This window comes from Oncorhynchus gorbuscha, linkage group LG04 (assembly GCF_021184085.1).
Source record: "Oncorhynchus gorbuscha isolate QuinsamMale2020 ecotype Even-year linkage group LG04, OgorEven_v1.0, whole genome shotgun sequence".
Taxonomy (NCBI): domain Eukaryota; kingdom Metazoa; phylum Chordata; class Actinopteri; order Salmoniformes; family Salmonidae; genus Oncorhynchus; species Oncorhynchus gorbuscha.
Genome location: NC_060176.1, coordinates 83,927,610 through 83,947,924, shown reverse-complemented (window position 1 = coordinate 83,947,924; position 20,315 = coordinate 83,927,610). Strand labels below are relative to the sequence as shown.

Here is a 20,315-nt window from a genome sequence, read left to right as displayed (position 1 = left end):
GAGGGAGGGAGATGGATAGAAAGCCAGAGGGAGGGAGATGGATAGAAAGCCAGAGGGAGGGAGATGGATAGAAAGCCAGAGGGAGGAGATGGATAGAAAGCCAGAGGGAGGGAGATGGATAGAAAGCCAGAGGGAGATGGATAGAAAGCCAGAGGAGGAGATGGATAGAAAGCCAGAGGGAGGGAGAGATGGATAGAAAGCCAGAGGGAGGAGATGGATAGAAAGCCAGAGGGAGGGAGATGGATAGAAAGCCAGAGGGAGGGAGATGGATAGAAAGCCAGAGGGAGGGAGATGGATAGAAAGCCAGAGGGAGGGAGATGGATAGAAAGCCAGAGGGAGGAGATGGATAGAAAGCCAGAGGGAGAGATGGATAGAAAGCCAGAGGGAGGGAGATGGATAGAAAGCCAGAGGGAGGGAGATGGATAGAAAGCCAGAGGGAGGGAGATGGATAGAAAGCCAGAGGGAGGGAGATGGATAGAAAGCCAGAGGGAGGGAGATGGATAGAAAGCCAGAGGGAGGGAGATGGATAGAAAGCCAGAGGGGAGGGAGATGGATAGAAAGCCAGAGGGAGGGAGATGGATAGAAAGCCAGAGGGAGGGAGATGGATAGAAAGCCAGAGGGAGGGAGATGGATAGAAAGCCAGAGGGAGGAGATGGATAGAAAGCCAGAGGGAGGAGATGGATAGAAAGCCAGAGGGGAGATGGATAGAAAGCCAGAGGGAGGGAGATGGATAGAAAGCCAGAGGGATAGAAAGCCAGAGGAGGGAGATGGATAGAAAGCCAGAGGGAGGGAGATGGATAGAAAGCCAGAGGGAGGGAGATGGATAGAAAGCCAGAGGGAGGATGGATAGAAAGCCAGAGGGAGGGAGATGGATAGAAAGCCAGAGGGAGGGAGATGGATAGAAAGCCAGAGGGAGGGAGATGGATAGAAAGCCAGAGGGAGGGAGATGGATAGAAAGCCAGAGGGAGGGAGATGGATAGAAAGCCAGAGGGAGGGAGATGGATAGAAAGCCAGAGGGAGGGAGATGGATAGAAAGCCAGAGGGAGATGGATAGAAAGCCAGAGGGAGATGGATAGAAAGCCAGAGGGAGGGAGATGGATAGAAAGCCAGAGGGAGGGAGATGGATAAGCGAAAGCCAGAGGGAGGAGATGGATAGAAAGCCAGAGGGAGGGAGATGGATAGAAAGCCAGAGGGAGGGAGATGGATAGAAGGGAGATGGATAGAAAGCAGAGGGATAGAGGAGGGAGATGGATAGAAAGCCAGAGGGAGGGAGATGGATAGAAAGCCAGAGGGAGGGAGATGGATAGAAAGCCAGAGGGAGGGAGATGGATAGAAAGCCAGAGGGAGGGAGATGGATAGAAAGCCAGAGGGAGGGAGATGGATAGAAAGCCAGAGGGAGGGAGATGGATAGAAAGCCAGAGGGAGGGAGATGGATAGAAAGCCAGAGGGAGGGAGATGGATAGAAAGCCAGAGGGAGGGAGATGGATAGAAAGCCAGAGGGAGGGAGATGGATAGAAAGCCAGAGGGAGGGAGATGGATAGAAAGCCAGAGGGAGGGAGATGGATAGAAAGCCAGAGGGAGGGAGATGGATAGAAAGCCAGAGGGAGATGGATAGAAAGCCAGAGGGAGATGGATAGAAAGCCAGAGGGAGGGAGATGGATAGAAAGCCAGAGGGAGGGAGATGGATAGAAAGCCAGAGGGAGGGAGATGGATAGAAAGCCAGAGGGAGATGGATAGAAAGCCAGAGGAGGAGATGGATAGAAAGCCAGAGGGAGGGAGATGGATAGAAAGCCAGAGGGAGGGAGATGGATAGAAAGCCAGAGGGAGGGAGATGGATAGAAAGCCAGAGGGAGGGAGATGGATAGAAAGCCAGAGGGAGGAGATGGATAGAAAGCCAGAGGGAGGAGATGGATAGAAAGCCAGAGGGAGGATAGAAAGAGAGGGAGATGGATAGAAAGCCAGAGGGAGGAGATGGATAGAAAGCCAGAGGGAGGATAGAGAGAGGGAGGGAGATGGATAGAAAGCCAGAGGGAGGAGATGGATAGAAAGCCAGAGGGAGGGAGATGGATAGAAAGCCAGAGGGAGGAGATGGATAGAAAGCCAGAGGGAGGGAGATGGATAGAAAGCCAGAGGGAGGGAGATGGATAGAAAGCCAGAGGGAGGGAGATGGATAGAAAGCCAGAGGAGGGAGATGGATAGAAAGCCAGAGGGAGGGAGATGGATAGAAAGCCAGAGGGAGGGAGATGGAGGGAAAGCCAGAGGGAGGAGATGGATAGAAAGCCAGAGGGAGGGAGATGGATAGAAAGCCAGAGGGAGGAGATGGATAGAAAGCCAGAGGAGGGAGATGGATAGAAAGCCAGAGGGAGGGAGATGGATAGAAAGCCAGAGGGAGGGAGATGGATAGAAAGCCAGAGGGAGGGAGATGGATAGAAAGCCAGAGGGAGGGAGATGGATAGAAAGCCAGAGGGAGGGAGATGGATAGAAAGCCAGAGGGAGGGAGATGGATAGAAAGCCAGAGGGAGGAGATGGATAGAAAGCCAGAGGGAGGGAGATGGATAGAAAGCCAGAGGGAGGGAGATGGATAGAAAGCCAGAGGGAGATGGATAGAAAGCCAGAGGGAGATGGAGATGGATAGATGGAAGCCAGAGGGAGGGAGATGGATAGAAAGCCAGAGGGAGGGAGATGGATAGAAAGCCAGAGGGAGGGAGATGGATAGAAAGCCAGAGGGAGGGAGATGGATAGAAAGCCAGAGGGAGGGAGATGGATAGAAAGCCAGAGGGAGGGAGATGGATAGAAAGCCAGAGGGAGGGAGATGGATAGAAAGCCAGAGGGAGGGAGATGGATAGAAAGCCAGAGGGAGGGAGATGGATAGAAAGCCAGAGGGAGGGAGATGGATAGAAAGCCAGAGGGAGGAGATGGATAGAAAGCCAGAGGGAGGGAGATGGATAGAAAGCCAGAGGGAGGGAGATGGATAGAAAGCCAGAGGGAGGGAGATGGATAGAAAGCCAGAGGGAGGGAGATGGATAGAAAGCCAGAGGGAGGGAGATGGATAGAAAGCCAGAGGGAGGGAGATGGATAGAAAGCCAGAGGGAGGGAGATGGATAGAAAGCCAGAGGGAGGGAGATGGATAGAAAGCCAGAGGGAGGGAGATGGATAGAAAGCCAGAGGGAGGGAGATGGATAGAAAGCCAGAGGGAGGGAGATGGATAGAAAGCCAGAGGGAGGGAGATGGATAGAAAGCCAGAGGAGGGAGATGGATAGAAAGCCAGAGGGAGGGAGATGGATAGAAAGCCAGAGGGAGGGAGATGGATAGAAAGCCAGAGGGAGGGAGATGGATAGAAAGCCAGAGGGAGGGAGATGGATAGAAAGCCAGAGGGAGGGAGATGGATAGAAAGCCAGAGGGAGGGAGATGGATAGAAAGCCAGAGGGAAGGAGATGGATAGAAAGCCAGAGGGAGATGGATAGAAAGCCAGAGGGAGATGGATAGAAAGCCAGAGGGAGGGAGATGGATAGAAAGCCAGAGGGAGGGAGATGGATAGAAAGCCAGAGGGAGATGGATAGAAAGCCAAAGGGAGGGAGATGGATAGAAAGCCAGAGGGAGGGAGATGGATAGAAAGCCAGAGGGAGGGAGATGGATAGAAAGCCAGAGGGAGGGAGATGGATAGAAAGCCAGAGGGAGGAGATGGATAGAAAGCCAGAGGGAGGGAGATGGATAGAAAGCCAGAGGGAGGGAGATGGATAGAAAGCCAGAGGGAGATGGATAGAAAGCCAGTGGGGAGCGGGAGGGAGATGGATAGAAAGCCAGAGGGAGGGAGATGGATAGAAAGCCAGCGGGGAGCGGGAGGGAGATGGATAGAAAGCCAGAGGGTGGGAGATGGATAGAAAGCCAGTGGGGAGCGGGAGGGAGATGGATAGAAAGCCAGAGGGAGGGAGATGGATAGAAAGCCAGAGGGAGGGAGATGGATAGAAAGCCAGAGGGAAGGAGATGGATAGAAAGCCAGAGGGAAGGAGATGGATAGAAAGCCAGAGGGAGGGAGATGGATAGAAAGCCAGAGGGAGATGGATAGAAAGCCAGAGGGAGATGGATAGAAAGCCAGAGGGAGGGAGATGGATAGAAAGCCAGAGGGAGATGGATAGAAAGCCAGAGGGAGATGGATAGAAAGCCAGAGGGAGATGGATAGAAAGCCAGAGGGAGGGAGATGGATAGAAAGCCAGAGGGAGGGAGATGGATAGAAAGCCAGAGGGAGGGAGATGGATAGAAAGCCAGAGGGAGGGAGATGGATAGAAAGCCAAAGGGAGGGAGATGGATAGAAAGCCAGAGGGAAGGAGATGGATAGAAAGCCAGAGGGAGGGAGATGGATAGAAAGCCAGAGGGAGGGAGATGGATAGAAAGCCAGAGGGAGGGAGATGGATAGAAAGCCAGAGGGAGGGAGATGGATAGAAAGCCAGAGGGAGGGAGATGGATAGAAAGCCAGAGGGAGGGAGATGGATATAAAGCCAGAGGGAGGGAGATGGATAGAAAGCCAGAGGGAGGGAGATGGATAGAAAGCCAGAGGGAGGGAGATGGATAGAAAGCCAGAGGGAGGGAGATGGATAGAAAGCCAGTGGGAGGGAGATGGATAGAAAGCCAGAGGGAGGGAGATGGATAGAAAGCCAGAGGGAGACAGATGGATAGAAAGCCAGAGGGAGACAGATGGATAGAAAGCCAGAGGGAGATGGATAGAAAGCCAGAGGGAGGGAGATGGATAGAAAGCCAGAGGGAGGGAGATGGATAGAAAGCCAGAGGAAGGAGATGGATAGAAAGCCAGAGGGAGGGAGATGGATAGAAAGCCAGAGGGAGGGAGATGGATAGAAAGCCAGAGGGAGGGAGATGGATAGAAAGCCAGAGGGAGGGAGATGGATAGAAAGCCAGAGGGAGGGAGATGGATAGAAAGCCAGAGGGAAGGAGTGTCTCCTGACCCCTCCTGTCTCAGCCTCCAGTATTTATGCTGCAGTAGTTTATGTGTCGGGGGGCTAGGGTCAGTTTGTTTATCTGGAGTACTTCTCCTGTCCTATTCGGTGTCCTGTGTAAATCTAAGTGTGGTTCTCTAATTCTCTCCTTCTCTCTTTCTTTCTCTCTCTCGGAGGACCTGAGCCCTAGAACCATGCCCCAGGACTACCTGACATGATGACTCCTTGAAAGTCCCCAGTCCACCTGGCCATGCTGCTGCTCCAGTTTCAACTGGCCTGGGCCCTAGGACCATGTCCCAGGACTACCTGACATGAGGACTCCTTGCTGTCCCCAGTCCACCTGGCCATGCTCCTGCTCCAGTTTCAACTGTTCTGCCTTACTATTATTCAACCATGCTGGTCATTTATGAACATTTGAACATCTTGGCCACGTTCTGTTATAATCTCCACCTGGCACAGCCAGAAGAGGACTGGCCACCCCACATATGCTCTCTCTAACTCTTTCTTTCTCTCTCTCGGAGGACCTGAGCCCTAGGACCGTGCCCCAGGACTACCTGACATGATGGCTCCTTGCTGTCCCCAGTCCATCTGACTGTGCTGCTGCTCCAGTTTCAACTGTTCTGCCTTATTATTATTTGACCATGCTGGTCATTTATGAACATTTGAACATCTTGGTCATGTTCTGTTATAATCTCTACCCGGCACAGCCAGAAGAGGACTGGCCACCCCACATAGCCCGGTTCCTCTCTAGGTTTCTTCCTAGGTTTTGGCCTTTCTAGGGAGTTTTTCCTAGCCACCGTGCTTTTACACCTGCATTGTTTGCTGTTTGGGGTTTTAGGCTGGGTTTCTGTACAGCACTTTGAGATATCAGCTGATGTACGAAGGGCTATATAAATACATTTGATTTGATTTGATTTGATTTGATTTGATTTGATAGAAAGCCAGAGGGAGGGAGATGGATAGAAAGCCAGAGGGAGGGAGATGGATAGAAAGCCAGAGGGAGGGAGATGGATAGAAAGCCAGAGGGAGGGAGATGGATAGAAAGCCAGAGGGAGGGAAATGGATAGAAAGCCAGAGGGAGGGAGATGGATAGAAAGCCAGAGGGAGGGAGATGGATAGAAAGCCAGAGGGAGTGAGATGGATAGAAAGCCAGAGGGAGGGAGATGGATAGAAAGCCAGCGGGAGGGAGATGGATAGAAAGCCAGAGTGAGGGAGATGGATAGAAAGCCAGAGGGAGGGAGATGGATAGAAAGCCAGAGGAAGGGAGATGGATAGAAAGCCAGAGGGAGGGAGATGGATAGAAAGCCAGAGGGAGGGAGATGGATAGAAAGCCAGAGGGAGATGGATAGAAAGCCAGAGGGAGGGAGATGGATAGAAAGCCAGAGGGAGGGAGATGGATAGAAAGCCAGAGGGAGGGAGATGGATAGAAAGCCAGAGGGAGGGAGATGGATAGAAAGCCAGAGGGAGGGAGATGGATAGAAAGCCAGAGGGAGGGAGATGGATAGAAAGCCAGAGGGAGGGAGATGGATAGAAAGCCAGAGGGAGGGAGATGGATAGAAAGCCAAAGGGAGGGAGATGGATAGAAAGCCAGAGGGAAGGAGATGGATAGAAAGCCAGAGGGAGGGAGATGGATAGAAAGCCAGAGGGAGGGAGATGGATAGAAAGCCAGAGGGAGGGAGATGGATAGAAAGCCAGAGGGAGGGAGATGGATAGAAAGCCAGAGGGAGGGAGATGGATAGAAAGCCAGAGGGAGGGAGATGGATAGAAAGCCAGAGGGAGGGAGATGGATAGAAAGCCAGAGGGAGATGGATAGAAAGCCAGAGGGAGGGAGATGGATAGAAAGCCAGAGGGAGGGAGATGGATAGAAAGCCAGAGGGAGGGAGATGGATAGAAAGCCAGAGGGAGGGAGATGGATAGAAAGCCAGCGGTGAGCGGTATGAAACCTAGTGGGATGAAGAATTCAGACTGGAGTTGATCCGGTTGATAATGACAGGATTTAACCTAACTTTAAATCCAATCAGGGCCCGTATCCACAAAGCGTCTAAGAAAAAGTCCTCGGAATCCTGTTAAAATCAGTTAAAACATTTAAATAACTTTGAGAGCTCAGAGTAGGTTTTTACATTTTTACATAAAACAATTAAAGTCAATATAGCACTTAGATGCTGTCAATTGCCCAATTTATAGGCATGTCAAATTTTTAGGCCTCTTTTTTTTAACAACGTGATATTCTGCTTGAAATAACATGATGTAGGTTAATGAAATCATTGAAATTAAAAATGTGATTATTTATGAGCTTCGTGGTTCTAGGTATTTAGGTGTATACTATATCATGTGAAATAGGCCTGGTGAAATCATTGTCAAAAACAGTGGTACTGTTGCATGTAGGTCTAGATTATTTCTAGTTTGATCACATAGAAATATAAAAAAATCAAAGTAATTTCTTGTCTGTGGCACAGGAACCACTGAAACAGGAACCACTGAAACAGGAACCACTGAAACAGGAACCACTTTCGTTGTCTATTATCAAGACACCTGCTGGTAACTCTTAATTGGTTAGGACAGCTCATGCGCTCTCCTACGTATCTGTCCACTAGGTGGGACTCTTATGACTAAACAGGCTTCATCCATAGCTTCTATTTTCACCCATAGCAGTAGGAGTAAAACGTCTCTATTTTCACCCATAGGAGTAGGAGTAAAACGTCTGTATTTTCACCCATAGGAGTAGGGGTAAAATGCCTCTATTTTCACCCATAGGAGTAGGAGTAAAACGTCTCTATTTTCACCCATAGGAGTAGGAGTAAAACGTCTCTATTTTCACCCATAGCAGTAGGAGTAAAACCTCTCTATTTTCACCCATAGGGGTAGGAGGAAAATGCCTCTATTTTCACCCATAGGAGTAGGAGTAAAATGTCTCTATTTTCACCCATAGGAGTAGGAGTAAAATGTCTCTATTTTCAGCGTTTACCGCCAATTTTCTATTCTGAGAAGCGTTGTGGATACATGCCTCAGATGTAGTTGTATTATTCAGGTTGTTGAAGTGTGACAAAGTGGTGTTTGTTAGTTCGTGAGTTGAAATGTTACCATCATCTGTCCCCAAAAAACAGATTGTATGATATAACATGTAGAAATGTACCAATATAGTAGTAGTAGTAGTAGTAGTAGTAGTAGTAGTAGTAGTAGTAGTAGTAGTAGTAGTAGTAGTAATAGTAGTAGTAGTAATAGTAGTAGTAGTAGTAGTAGTAGTAGTAGTAGTAGTAGTAGTAGTAGTAATAGTAGTAGTAGTAATAGTAGTAGTAGTAGTAGTAGTAGTAGTAGTGATAGTAGTAGTATTAGTATTAGTAGTAGTAGCAGTAGTAGTGATAGTAGTAGTAATAGTAGTAGTAGTAGTAGTAATAGTAGTAGTAGTAGTAATAGTAGTAGTAGTAGTAATAGTAGTAGTAGTAGTAATAGTAGTAGTAATAGTAGTAGTAGTAATAGTAGTAGTAGTAGTAATAGTAGTAGTAGTAGTAGTAATAGTAGTAGCAGTAATAGTAGTAGTAGTAGTAGTAGTAGTAGTAGTAGTAGTAGTAGTAGTAGTAGTAATAGTAGTGGTAGTAGTGGTAGTAGTAGTAGTAGTAGTAGTAGTAGTAGTAGTAGTAGTAGTGGTAGTAGTAGTAGTAGTAGTAGTAGTAATAGTAGTGGTAGTAGTAATAGTAGTAGTAGTAGTAGTAGTAGTAGTAGTAGTAGTAGTAGTAGTAGTAGCAACAGTAGTAATAGTAGTAGTAGTAGTAGTAGTAGTAGTAATAGTAGTGGTAGTAGTAATAGTAGTAGTAGTAGTAGTAGTAGTAATAGTAGTAGTAATAGTAGTAGTAGTAGTAATAGTAGTAGTTGTAGTAGTGATAGTAGTAGTAGTGATAGTAGTAGTAGTAATAGTAGTAGTAGTAGTAGTAGTAGTAGTAGTAGTAGTAGTAGTAGTAGTAGTAGTAGTAGTAGTAGTAGTAGTAGTAGTAGTAGTAATAGTAGTAGTAGCAGTAGTAGTAGTAGTAGTAGTAGTAATAGTAGTAGTAATAGTAGTAGTAATAGCAGTAGTAGTAGTAGTAGTAGTAGTAATAGTAGTAGTAGTAATAGTAGTAGTAGTAGTAGTAGTAGTAGTAGTAGTAGTAGTAGTAGTAGTAGTAGCAATAGTAGTAGTAATAGTAGTAGTAGTAGTAGTAGTAGTAGTAGAGTAGTAGTAGTAGTAATAGTAGTAGTAGTAATAGTAGTAGTAGTAGTAGTAGTAGTAGTAGTAGTAGTAGTAGTAGTAATAGTAGTAGTAATAGTAGTAGTAGTAGTAATAGTAGTAGTAGTAGTAGTAGTAGTAGTAGTAGTAGTAGTAGTAGTAGTAGTAATAGTAGTAGTAGTAGTAGTAGTAGTAATAGTAGTGGTAGTAGTCCCTCCATGTGTTCTGTTTGCCAGTAAGCCCTCCCTCCCTCTCTCTGTCCCTCCATGTGTTCTGTTTGCCAGTAAGCCCTCCCTCCCTCTCTCTGTCCCTCCATGTGTTCTGTTTGCCAGTAAGCCCTCCCTCCCTCTCTCTGTCCCTCCAGGTGTTCTGTTTGCCAAGAAGCCCTCCCTTCCCATGATGCTGGGTGGTCACCAGATCCAGAACCACACCTCCTCTCTGGGAAAGACCAGTCTGGGGCTGAACTCCTCCTGCGTACAGATCCATCCGTCCTGCTGCTCCTCCTCCTCCTCCACGACCTCCACATCCTCGGTCCACAGACCCGGAAACTCCTCCCCCTGATCTGAGTCCCACCCACAGCCCCACCAACTCACTCTAAACCCCGCCCCTATCCTCCCCCAAAGACAGCACACGGTCTGCGATACCAGGATGAAAGACTTCTGTTGTTTTTTCCCCCTCCTCCTCCCTTTTTCTCAATTTACCTTATCCCAGTTAAAAGAATAATAAACAAATATTTACAGAGGAAATACTTCTGTAGGAAAAGAACAAGAAAAGGCTCTCCTTCTATTCTCTCTCCTCCGAACTCTGAATAGCAATGGTATGTAGAGGACCTCTGAACCCAATGGTATGCTGAGGACCTCTGAACCCAATGGTATGCAGAGGACCTCTGAACCCAATGGTATGCAGAGGACCTCTGATCCCAATGGTATGCTGAGGACCTCTGATCCCAATGGTATGCTGAGGACCTCTGATCCCAATGGTATGCTGAGGACCTCTGATCCCAATGGTATGCTGAGGACCTCTGATCCCAATGGTATGCTGAGGACCTCTGATCCCAATGGTATGCTGAGGACCTCTGGACCCAATGGTATGCTGAGGACCTCTGATCCCAATGGTATGTAGAGGACCTCTGAACCCAATGGTATGCTGAGGACCTCTGAACCCAATGGTATGCTGAGGACCTCTGAACCCAATGGTATGCTGAGGACCTCTGAACCCAATGGTATGCTGAGGACCTCTGATCCCAATGGTATGCTGAGGACCTCTGAACCCAATGGTATGCTGAGGACCTCTGATCCCAATGGTATGCTGAGGACCTCTGATCCCAATGGTATGTAGAGGACCTCTGATCCCAATGGTATGTAGAGGACCTCTGAACCCTGTGTGTGTGTGTGTATGTAGAGGACCTCTGAACCCAATGATATGCAGAGGACCTCTGAACCCAATGGTATGCAGAGGACCTCTGAACCCAATGGTATGTAGAGGACCTCTGATCCCAATGGTATGTAGAGGACCTCTGAACCCAATGGTATGTAGAGGACCTCTGATCCCAATGGTATGTAGAGGACCTCTGCACCCAATGGTATGTAGAGGACCTCTGCACCCAATGGTATGTAGAGGACCTCTGCACCTAATGGTATGTAGAGGACCTCTGCACCCAATGGTATGTAGAGGACCTATGAATGTCTTTCTGTCCTGTGTGAAAAACCAGTTGAAGTCAGCTGTCTTTCTGTCCTGTGTGTACACAGTTGAAGTCAGCTGTCTTTGTGTTTTTGTTGAGACCAGCTGCTCAGTTTGGAGCAGTGTTAACATATAGGTACAAATATATGGTGACACATCATTGGTCCCAAGGAACTGTGGGACAAAGACACTGGGAGACATGTTGGCTTTCTGTCTGTTTCCTCCATCTGAAGAGGAGATGCTTGACCCTCATAGCTCAAGAGAGAAGCGCTTGTCAACATGTAGTAAGGTTTGTTTGATGACCTCTACTAGGCATTGTAGCTCCTATTATTGCTGCTTTTTCCCTGATAACCAAAGAAAAACCAGAGTAACCAATGACAAGAAAGTAGAAGCGTAATAAACTATAGTATGCACGGCACAGATTCAATAGTGGGCTGGACAACAGTCGAAGCTTTGGCTTGGTACCAATGATCACGCTGTGAGGAAATACTATCAACAAAGCACATCTCTCAGAATGGTGGTCCTTCTGTAGCTCAGTTGGTAGAGCATGGCGCTTGTAACGCCAGGGTAGTGGGTTAGATCCCTGGGACCACCCATACGTAGAATGTATGCACACATGACTGTAAGTCGCTTTGGATAAAAGCTAAATGGCATATATTATTATTATTATTATTATTAACTATTATTACTAATCCGATCACACGGTGGCTTTGTCTTATGACTCGTATCCACACTTGTTTTTTTTTGTAATACACTTTTCTAGCATTGGAGAGTCTCTCTCTCTCTCTCTCTCTCTCTCTCTCTCTCTCTCTCTCTCTCTCTCTCTCTCTCTCTCTCTCTCTCTCTCTCTCTCTCTCTCTCTCTCTCTCTCTCTCTCTCTCTCTCTCTCTCTCTCTCTCTATATATATATATATATATATATATATATATAGAGAGAGAGAGAGAGACACAGTGCCTTGCGACAGTATTCGGCCCCCTTGAACTTTGTGACTTTTTGCCACATTTCAGGCTTCAAACATAAATATATAAAACTGTATTTTTTTGTGTGAAGAATCAACAACAAGTGGGACACAATCATGAAGTGGAACGACATTTATTGGATATTTCAAACTTTTTTAACAAATCAAAAACTGAAAAATTGGGCGTGCAAATATATATAGTTATAAAGTTATACATATCATTATATATATAGTTGTATAGTTGTATAGTTATACAGATCACTATATATATAGTTATACAGATCACTATATATATAGTTATACAGATCACTATATATATAGTTATACAGATCACTATATATATAGTTATTCAGATCACTATATATATAGTTATTCAGATCACTATATATATAGTTATTCAGATCACTATATATATAGTTATACAGATCACTATATATATTTAGTTATATAGTTATACAGATCACTATATATATTTAGTTATATAGTTATACAGAACACTATATATATAGTTATACAGATCACTATATATATAGTTATATAGTTATACAGATCACTATATATATAGTTATACAGATCACTATATATATAGTTGTATAGTTATACAGATCACTATATATATAGTTGTATAGTTATATAGTTATACAGATCACTATATATATAGTTATACAGATCACTATATATATAGTTATATAGTTGTATAGCTATACAGATCACTATATATATAGTTATACAGATCACTATATATATTTAGTTATATAGTTATACAGATCACTATATATATAGTTATATAGTTGTATAGCTATACAGATCACTATATATATAGTTATACAGATCACTATATATATTTAGTTATATAGTTATACAGATCACTATATATATAGTTATACAGATCACTATATATATAGTTATACAGATCACTATATATATAGTTATACAGATCACTATATATATAGTTATACAGATCACTATATATATAGTTATACAGATCACTATATATATTTAGTTATATAGTTATACAGATCACTATATATATAGTTATACAGATCACTATATATATAGTTGTATAGCTATACAGATCACTATATATATAGTTATACAGATCACTATATATATAGTTGTATAGTTATATAGTTATACAGATCACTATATATATAGTTGTATAGTTATACAGATCACTATATATATATAGTTATATAGTTATACAGATCACTATATATATAGTTATACAGATCACTATATATATAGTTATACAGATCACTATATATATAGTTATATAGTTATACAGATCACTATATATATAGTTATATAGTTATACAGATCACTATATATAGTTATACAGATCACTATATATATAGTTATACAGTTATATATAGTTATACAGATCACTATATATTATATAGTTATACAGATCACTATATATAGTTATACAGATCACTATATATATAGTTGTATAGTTATACAGATCACTATATATATAGTTATACAGATCACTATATATATAGTTGTATAGTTATACAGATCACTATATATATAGTTGTATAGTTATATAGTTATACAGATCACTATATATATAGTTATATAGTTGTATAGTTATACAGATCACTATATATAGTTGTATAGTTGTATAGTTATACAGATCACTATAAATAGTTATACAGATCACTATATATATAGTTATACAGATCACTATATATATAGTTATATAGTTATATAGTTATACAGATCACAATATATATAGTTATATAGTTATACAGATCACTGTATATATAGTTATACAGATCACTATATATATAGTTATATAGTTATATAGTTATACAGATCACTATATATATAGTTATATAGTTGTATAGTTATACAGATCACTATATATAGTTGTATAGTTGTATAGTTATACAGATCACTATAAATAGTTATACAGATCACTATATATATAGTTATACAGATCACTATATATATAGTTATATAGTTGTATAGTTATACAGATCACAATATATATAGTTATATAGTTATACAGATCACTGTATATATAGTTATACAGATCACTATATATATAGTTATATAGTTGTATAGTTATACAGATCACTATATATATAGTTATATAGTTATATAGTTATACAGATCACTATATATATAGTTATATAGTTGTATAGTTATACAGATCACTATATATATAGTTATACAGATCACTATATATATAGTTATATAGTTATACAGATCACTATATATATAGTTGTATAGTTACACAGATCACTGTATATATAGTTATACAGATCACTATATATATAGTTATACAGATCACTATATATATAGTTGTATAGTTATACAGATCACTATATATATAGTTGTATAGTTATATAGTTATACAGATCACTATATATATAGTTGTATAGTTATATAGTTATACAGATCACTATATATATAGTTATATAGTTGTATAGTTATACAGATCACTATATATAGTTGTATAGTTGTATAGTTATACAGATCACTATAAATAGTTATACAGATCACTATATATATAGTTATACAGATCACTATATATATAGTTATATAGTTGTATAGTTATACAGATCACAATATATATAGTTATATAGTTATACAGATCACTGTATATATAGTTATACAGATCACTATATATATAGTTATATAGTTGTATAGTTATACAGATCACTATATATATAGTTATATAGTTGTATAGTTATACAGATCACTATATATAGTTGTATAGTTGTATAGTTATACAGATCACTATAAATAGTTATACAGATCACTATATATATAGTTATACAGATCACTATATATATAGTTATATAGTTGTATAGTTATACAGATCACAATATATATAGTTATATAGTTATACAGATCACTGTATATATAGTTATACAGATCACTATATATATAGTTATATAGTTGTATAGTTATACAGATCACTATATATATAGTTATATAGTTATATAGTTATACAGATCACTATATATATAGTTATATAGTTGTATAGTTATACAGATCACTATATATATAGTTATACAGATCACTATATATATAGTTATATAGTTATACAGATCACTATATATATAGTTGTATAGTTACACAGATCACTGTATATATAGTTATACAGATCACTATATATATAGTTGTATAGTTATACAGATCACTATATATATAGTTATATAGTTGTATAGCTATACAGATCACTATATATATAGTTATACAGATCACTATATATATAGTTGTATAGTTGTATAGCTATACAGATCACTATATATATAGTTATACAGATCACTATATATATAGTTATATAGTTATACAGATCACTATATATATAGTTATACAGATCACTATATATATAGTTGTATAGTTATACAGATCACTATATATATAGTTGTATAGTTATATAGTTATACAGATCACTATATATATAGTTATATAGTTGTATAGTTATACAGATCAATATATATAGTTGTATAGTTGTATAGTTATACAGATCACTATATATATAGTTATACAGATCACTATATATATAGTTATACAGATCACTATAAATAGTTATACAGATCACTATATATATAGTTATACAGATCACTATATATATATATAGTTGTATAGTTGTATAGTTATACAGATCACAATATATATAGTTATATAGTTATACAGATCACTGTATATATAGTTATACAGATCACTATATATATAGTTATATAGTTGTATAGTTATACAGATCACTATATATATAGTTATATAGTTATACAGATCACTATATATATAGTTATATAGTTGTATAGTTATACAGATCACTATATATATAGTTATACAGATCACTATATATATAGTTATATAGTTATACAGATCACTATATATATAGTTGTATAGTTATACAGATCACTGTATATATAGTTATATAGTTATACAGATCACTATATATATAGTTATACAGATCACTATATATATAGTTATATAGTTATACAGATCACTATATGTATAGTTATACAGATCACTATATGTATAGTTATACAGATCACTATATATATAGTTATACAGATCACTATATATATAGTTATATAGTTATACAGATCACTATATATATAGTTGTATAGTTATACAGATCACTATATATATAGTTGTATAGTTATACAGATCACTGTATATATAGTTATACAGATCACTGTATATATAGTTATACAGATCACTGTATATATAGTTATACAGATCACTATATATATAGTTGTATAGTTATACAGATCACTGTATATATAGTTATACAGATCACTATATATATAGTTATACAGATCACTATATATATAGTTATACAGATCACTATATATATAGTTGTATAGTTATACAGATCACTATATATATAGTTATACAGATCACTATATATATAGTTATACAGATCACTATATATATAGTTGTATAGTTATACAGATCACTATATATATAGTTATACAGATCACTATATATATAGTTATACAGATCACTATATATATAGTTGTATAGTTATACAGATCACTATATATATAGTTATACAGATCACTATATATATAGTTATACAGATCACTATATATATAGTTGTATAGTTATATAGTTATACAGATCACTATATATATATAGTTGTATAGTTATACAGATCACTATATATATATAGTTATATAGTTATACAGATCACTATATATATAGTTATACAGATCACTATATATATAGTTATACAGATCACTATATATATAGTTATACAGATCACTATATATATAGTTGTATAGTTATATAGTTATACAGATCACTATATATATAGTTATATAGTTGTATAGTTATACAGATCACAATATATATAGTTATATAGTTATACAGATCACTGTATATATAGTTATACAGATCACTATATATATAGTTATATAGGTATATAGTTATACAGATCACTATATATATAGTTATATAGTTATACAGATCACTATATATACAGTTATATAGTTGTATAGTTATACCAAAGAAGAGATATTGCATAAACACACATCTACCTCATTGGTACAGACCAACCAAACATCAACATGACCACAATCAGAATTGGTACAGACCAACCAAACATCAACATGACCACAATCAGAATTGGTACAGACCAACCAAACATCAACATGACCACAATCAGAATTGGTACAGACTAACCAAACATCAACATGACCATAATCAGAATTGGTACAGACTAACCAAACATCAACATGACCACAATCAGAATTGCCCGTTTTTGGGGGTTCATACACAGCATTTGCTTAAGGCAATACAAACTGTGGAACCCATTCAGGTTTGAAGGAAGCAACCTGTTTTCTTTGGTGTGTGGGGACTCTATTTCATGTACACCTATTTCATGTACACAATATAGCACAGCTTTATCTGTTATTGTGTTGATAAGAGGGTGGAGGATTTGTAGTATATATTGTAACTTAATGTTAAATAAAGGTAATGATGTTCAACTGTAATGTCACAAAGTAGGAAACGACCCTGGAAGGTGGTAGTAGTCTGTTATTCAATTCCAGTGTTTACTTGAACAAAACGTTTTCCTTCAGGAAATCAGGCCATGATATGGACGGAAAAGGTTTTCAGATATACAAGGCCATAGTAGAATACCACTTAGAATGTCTGGAAGCATAGATCACGTTGCTTCATTCTAAGCAGCGTGCACATTAAGGAGGAGGTACTAAAAGAGCTAACATTCTGTCATAACTATGTCACTTCCTGTGGAGTCATTAAAGCATGTGTATCCAGTGCTCCTCTGATGCACTCTGCTCTGCCTCTATTATATTGATGTTTTAAGAGGTCCTAAAGTTTTACAAGAGTCCCTTCTTGATATTATATGGAGATCTGATGCTCCAACAAAAGCAATGTAGAAGGAACCCAGCTGCAAAGCTGTGTGGATCGAATGTGGATTCATGTCCAAGTTCTGTGTGGATCGATTGTGGATTCATGTCCAAGTTCTGTGCGGATCGATTGTGGATTCATGTCCAAGTTCTGTGCGGATAGACTATGGATTCATGTCCAAGTTCTGTGTGGATCGATTGTGGATTCATGTCCAAGTTCTGTGCGGATAGACTATAGATTCATGTCCAAGTTCTGTGCGGATCGATTGTGGATTCATGTCCAAGTTCTGTGCGGATAGACTATAGATTCATGTCCAAGTTCTGTGCGGATAGACTATAGATTCATGTCCAAGTTCTGTGCGGATAGACTATGGATTCATGTCCAAGTTCTGTGCGGATCGACTATAGATTCATTGTCCATGTTCTAACTTGAGCTATGTGGGAGTAAAATATAATGCAAACATTCAGTTCATTGATGTCAAGATTAGTGGCAACGTTTGAGTGGATCTGACATAACTCAGGTCCGGACTGAGCCTTGTGTACATGCTGTTGATATGGAATCCATATTAATGTCGGAGAATGTATAATACACGTTCATCCGTACTCAATGTAGAAAACCACACAACGATCAACAACAACAACAACAACGACAACGACTACCCCATTTATTTTAGGGTATTTGTGAAGATGGTACTTCCTGAAGGACAGATATGTAGTATATTTATGGAGGAAGTCAAATAGGGCACAAAAAGCATGTGCATTTTTTTCCCTTTTTATATTAGCCTTTTGATAGAACATTTACAGAGATATATTCTATTTGTTATCGCAGCATTGGCACAGTCTATCTTTCACGGCTGTTTCTTCCCCATTCCCTTCCTGTACTGCTCAGCTCTGGATGCGGGACAACTCTAAACATTTAGCCATTCATTGAGTAGCTTTTTGCTGACTGAATCAACAAGAACATCTAGTACAATCAGCGTAATTCTCGTAACCAAATATATATATATTTTTAAACAGCAAGAAAGAGATGCCAAACATCACAGAGAACAAGCTGAGTGTAACAAGGCTATAACAAGAGGATTAATAAGTGGGGGGAAAGATTCTCACTTATTGTAGCTACTTATAACTTAAATAACATGTGGTTTACTGGTAGATTTAAGGTTCTATAAGGGCTGTGTATGAAGCTTTCAATATTTCTTTTATTTTCACTTTTGTCCATTTTGGATGAATCCAGTGCATTATGGGAATGCTGGAATGTGGTGCTCAGGGGTTAGTTTGTTTTGCCATTTGATGTGTAGCATATTTAGAAATAAAATACTGCTTTTGACTTCATTCAAATGTCTTTACTCTTCATTTTTTTATATATATTTGTTCTATGACTTGAGAACTCCTGTTTTCTTTGTCAGTTTTAGTTGTTTGAAAACTTCCTTATTGCCTTTATAACTTAAATTGATTAAGTTAATAATACACATCATATCAGGTAATTGATTTAATATTTTTTCCCATCTTGAGTCTCTTCAGGGAGATCAATCATGCTATAAGCTGTTATTTCAAGGGACAGGCTGTCTGCGCCGAGCATGACGGTCTCATCGAGTTGACTTATGGCACCGGCTACTTTCAGTCACGTTAGTGGCCAATAAACACATTACAATATAGTAAGACTGTATAAAAACACCAGATGGTCTCATTTTTCACACACACGTAGGTGCACATAAAAACAAATGAAAGGAAACTGTCAATTAGTTTTCCGCAGTGGCGAACGGACAGAGAGTGAGAGAGGGAGTGACTTTGATACATCCTCATTTCATTAAAACCTCACCCCCACCACCCTTTTATAAACACATATCCTCTGTGCTGTTTACTCACCTTGCCCTCTACCCCACAATACAAAACAACACCACACATCACAATAACCACTTCTATAATCGTATATATCCAACCCATCTTCCCCAGCTGTACAGACAGCCCCCCCTGACATATCACATCTCCACACTGTTTATCATTTTATACAACTCAAATTCCACCCTAAGGTGTGCAGAGACCGTTCCATTAAACAATAGTAAAGGGTCTGTTATCCCCCCACCTGTCTCTGGCACCTGCAGTAGCGGAAACATTGGTGGCCCCTCCCCCTTTGGCCGCTCAATCACCCCCGTTACCGGCTCAGACAGTGTCTCCTGGACCTCCCCCACGAATCTCTCCAGCAGCATGTTTGTTGTGCCAAGACTTCCAGGGTTTTTCACCTCTCCTCCCCCAGCAGCCGCAGGTCATCCGGCCTTAGTAAACCCGCTGCCATCAGTTGCTGCTGCAGGGTGGCCGACTGAACCGATCTCAAAAGGATGGCTGGATTGTGGAAGATAGGCTCCTGTGTGTAATCAATAATTAGTCATTTAGGTCAACATTGGATCATTCAGAGATCCTCACTGAACTTCTGGAGAGAGTTTGCTGCACTGAAAGTAAAGGGGCTGAATAATTTTGCACGCCCAATTTTTCAGTTTTTGATTACTTTTTTAAAGTTTGAAATATCCAATAAATGTCGTTCCACTTCATGATTGTGTCCCACTTGTTGTTGATTCTTCACACAAAAAATACAGTTTTATATCTTTATGTTTGAAGCCTGAAATGTGGCAAAAAGTCACAAAGTTCAAGGGGGCCGAATACTTTCGCAAGGCACTTTATATCTCCCTCT

General features: G+C 39.9%; 1 protein-coding gene across 1 annotated transcript in view; it reads left to right on the top strand.

Annotated features, from left to right (window-relative positions):
* Nucleotides 1-9,708, top strand: part of LOC124033065 (AT-rich interactive domain-containing protein 3A-like) — a gene marked incomplete in the record, with an annotated part of 189,456 nt that extends 179,748 nt beyond the window's left edge. The window contains 1 exon segment of the mRNA XM_046344989.1: nt 9,512-9,708. Within this exon segment, the coding sequence (XP_046200945.1) occupies nt 9,512-9,708 (197 nt within the window).
* Nucleotides 9,709-20,315: the final 10,607 nt, after the last annotated feature.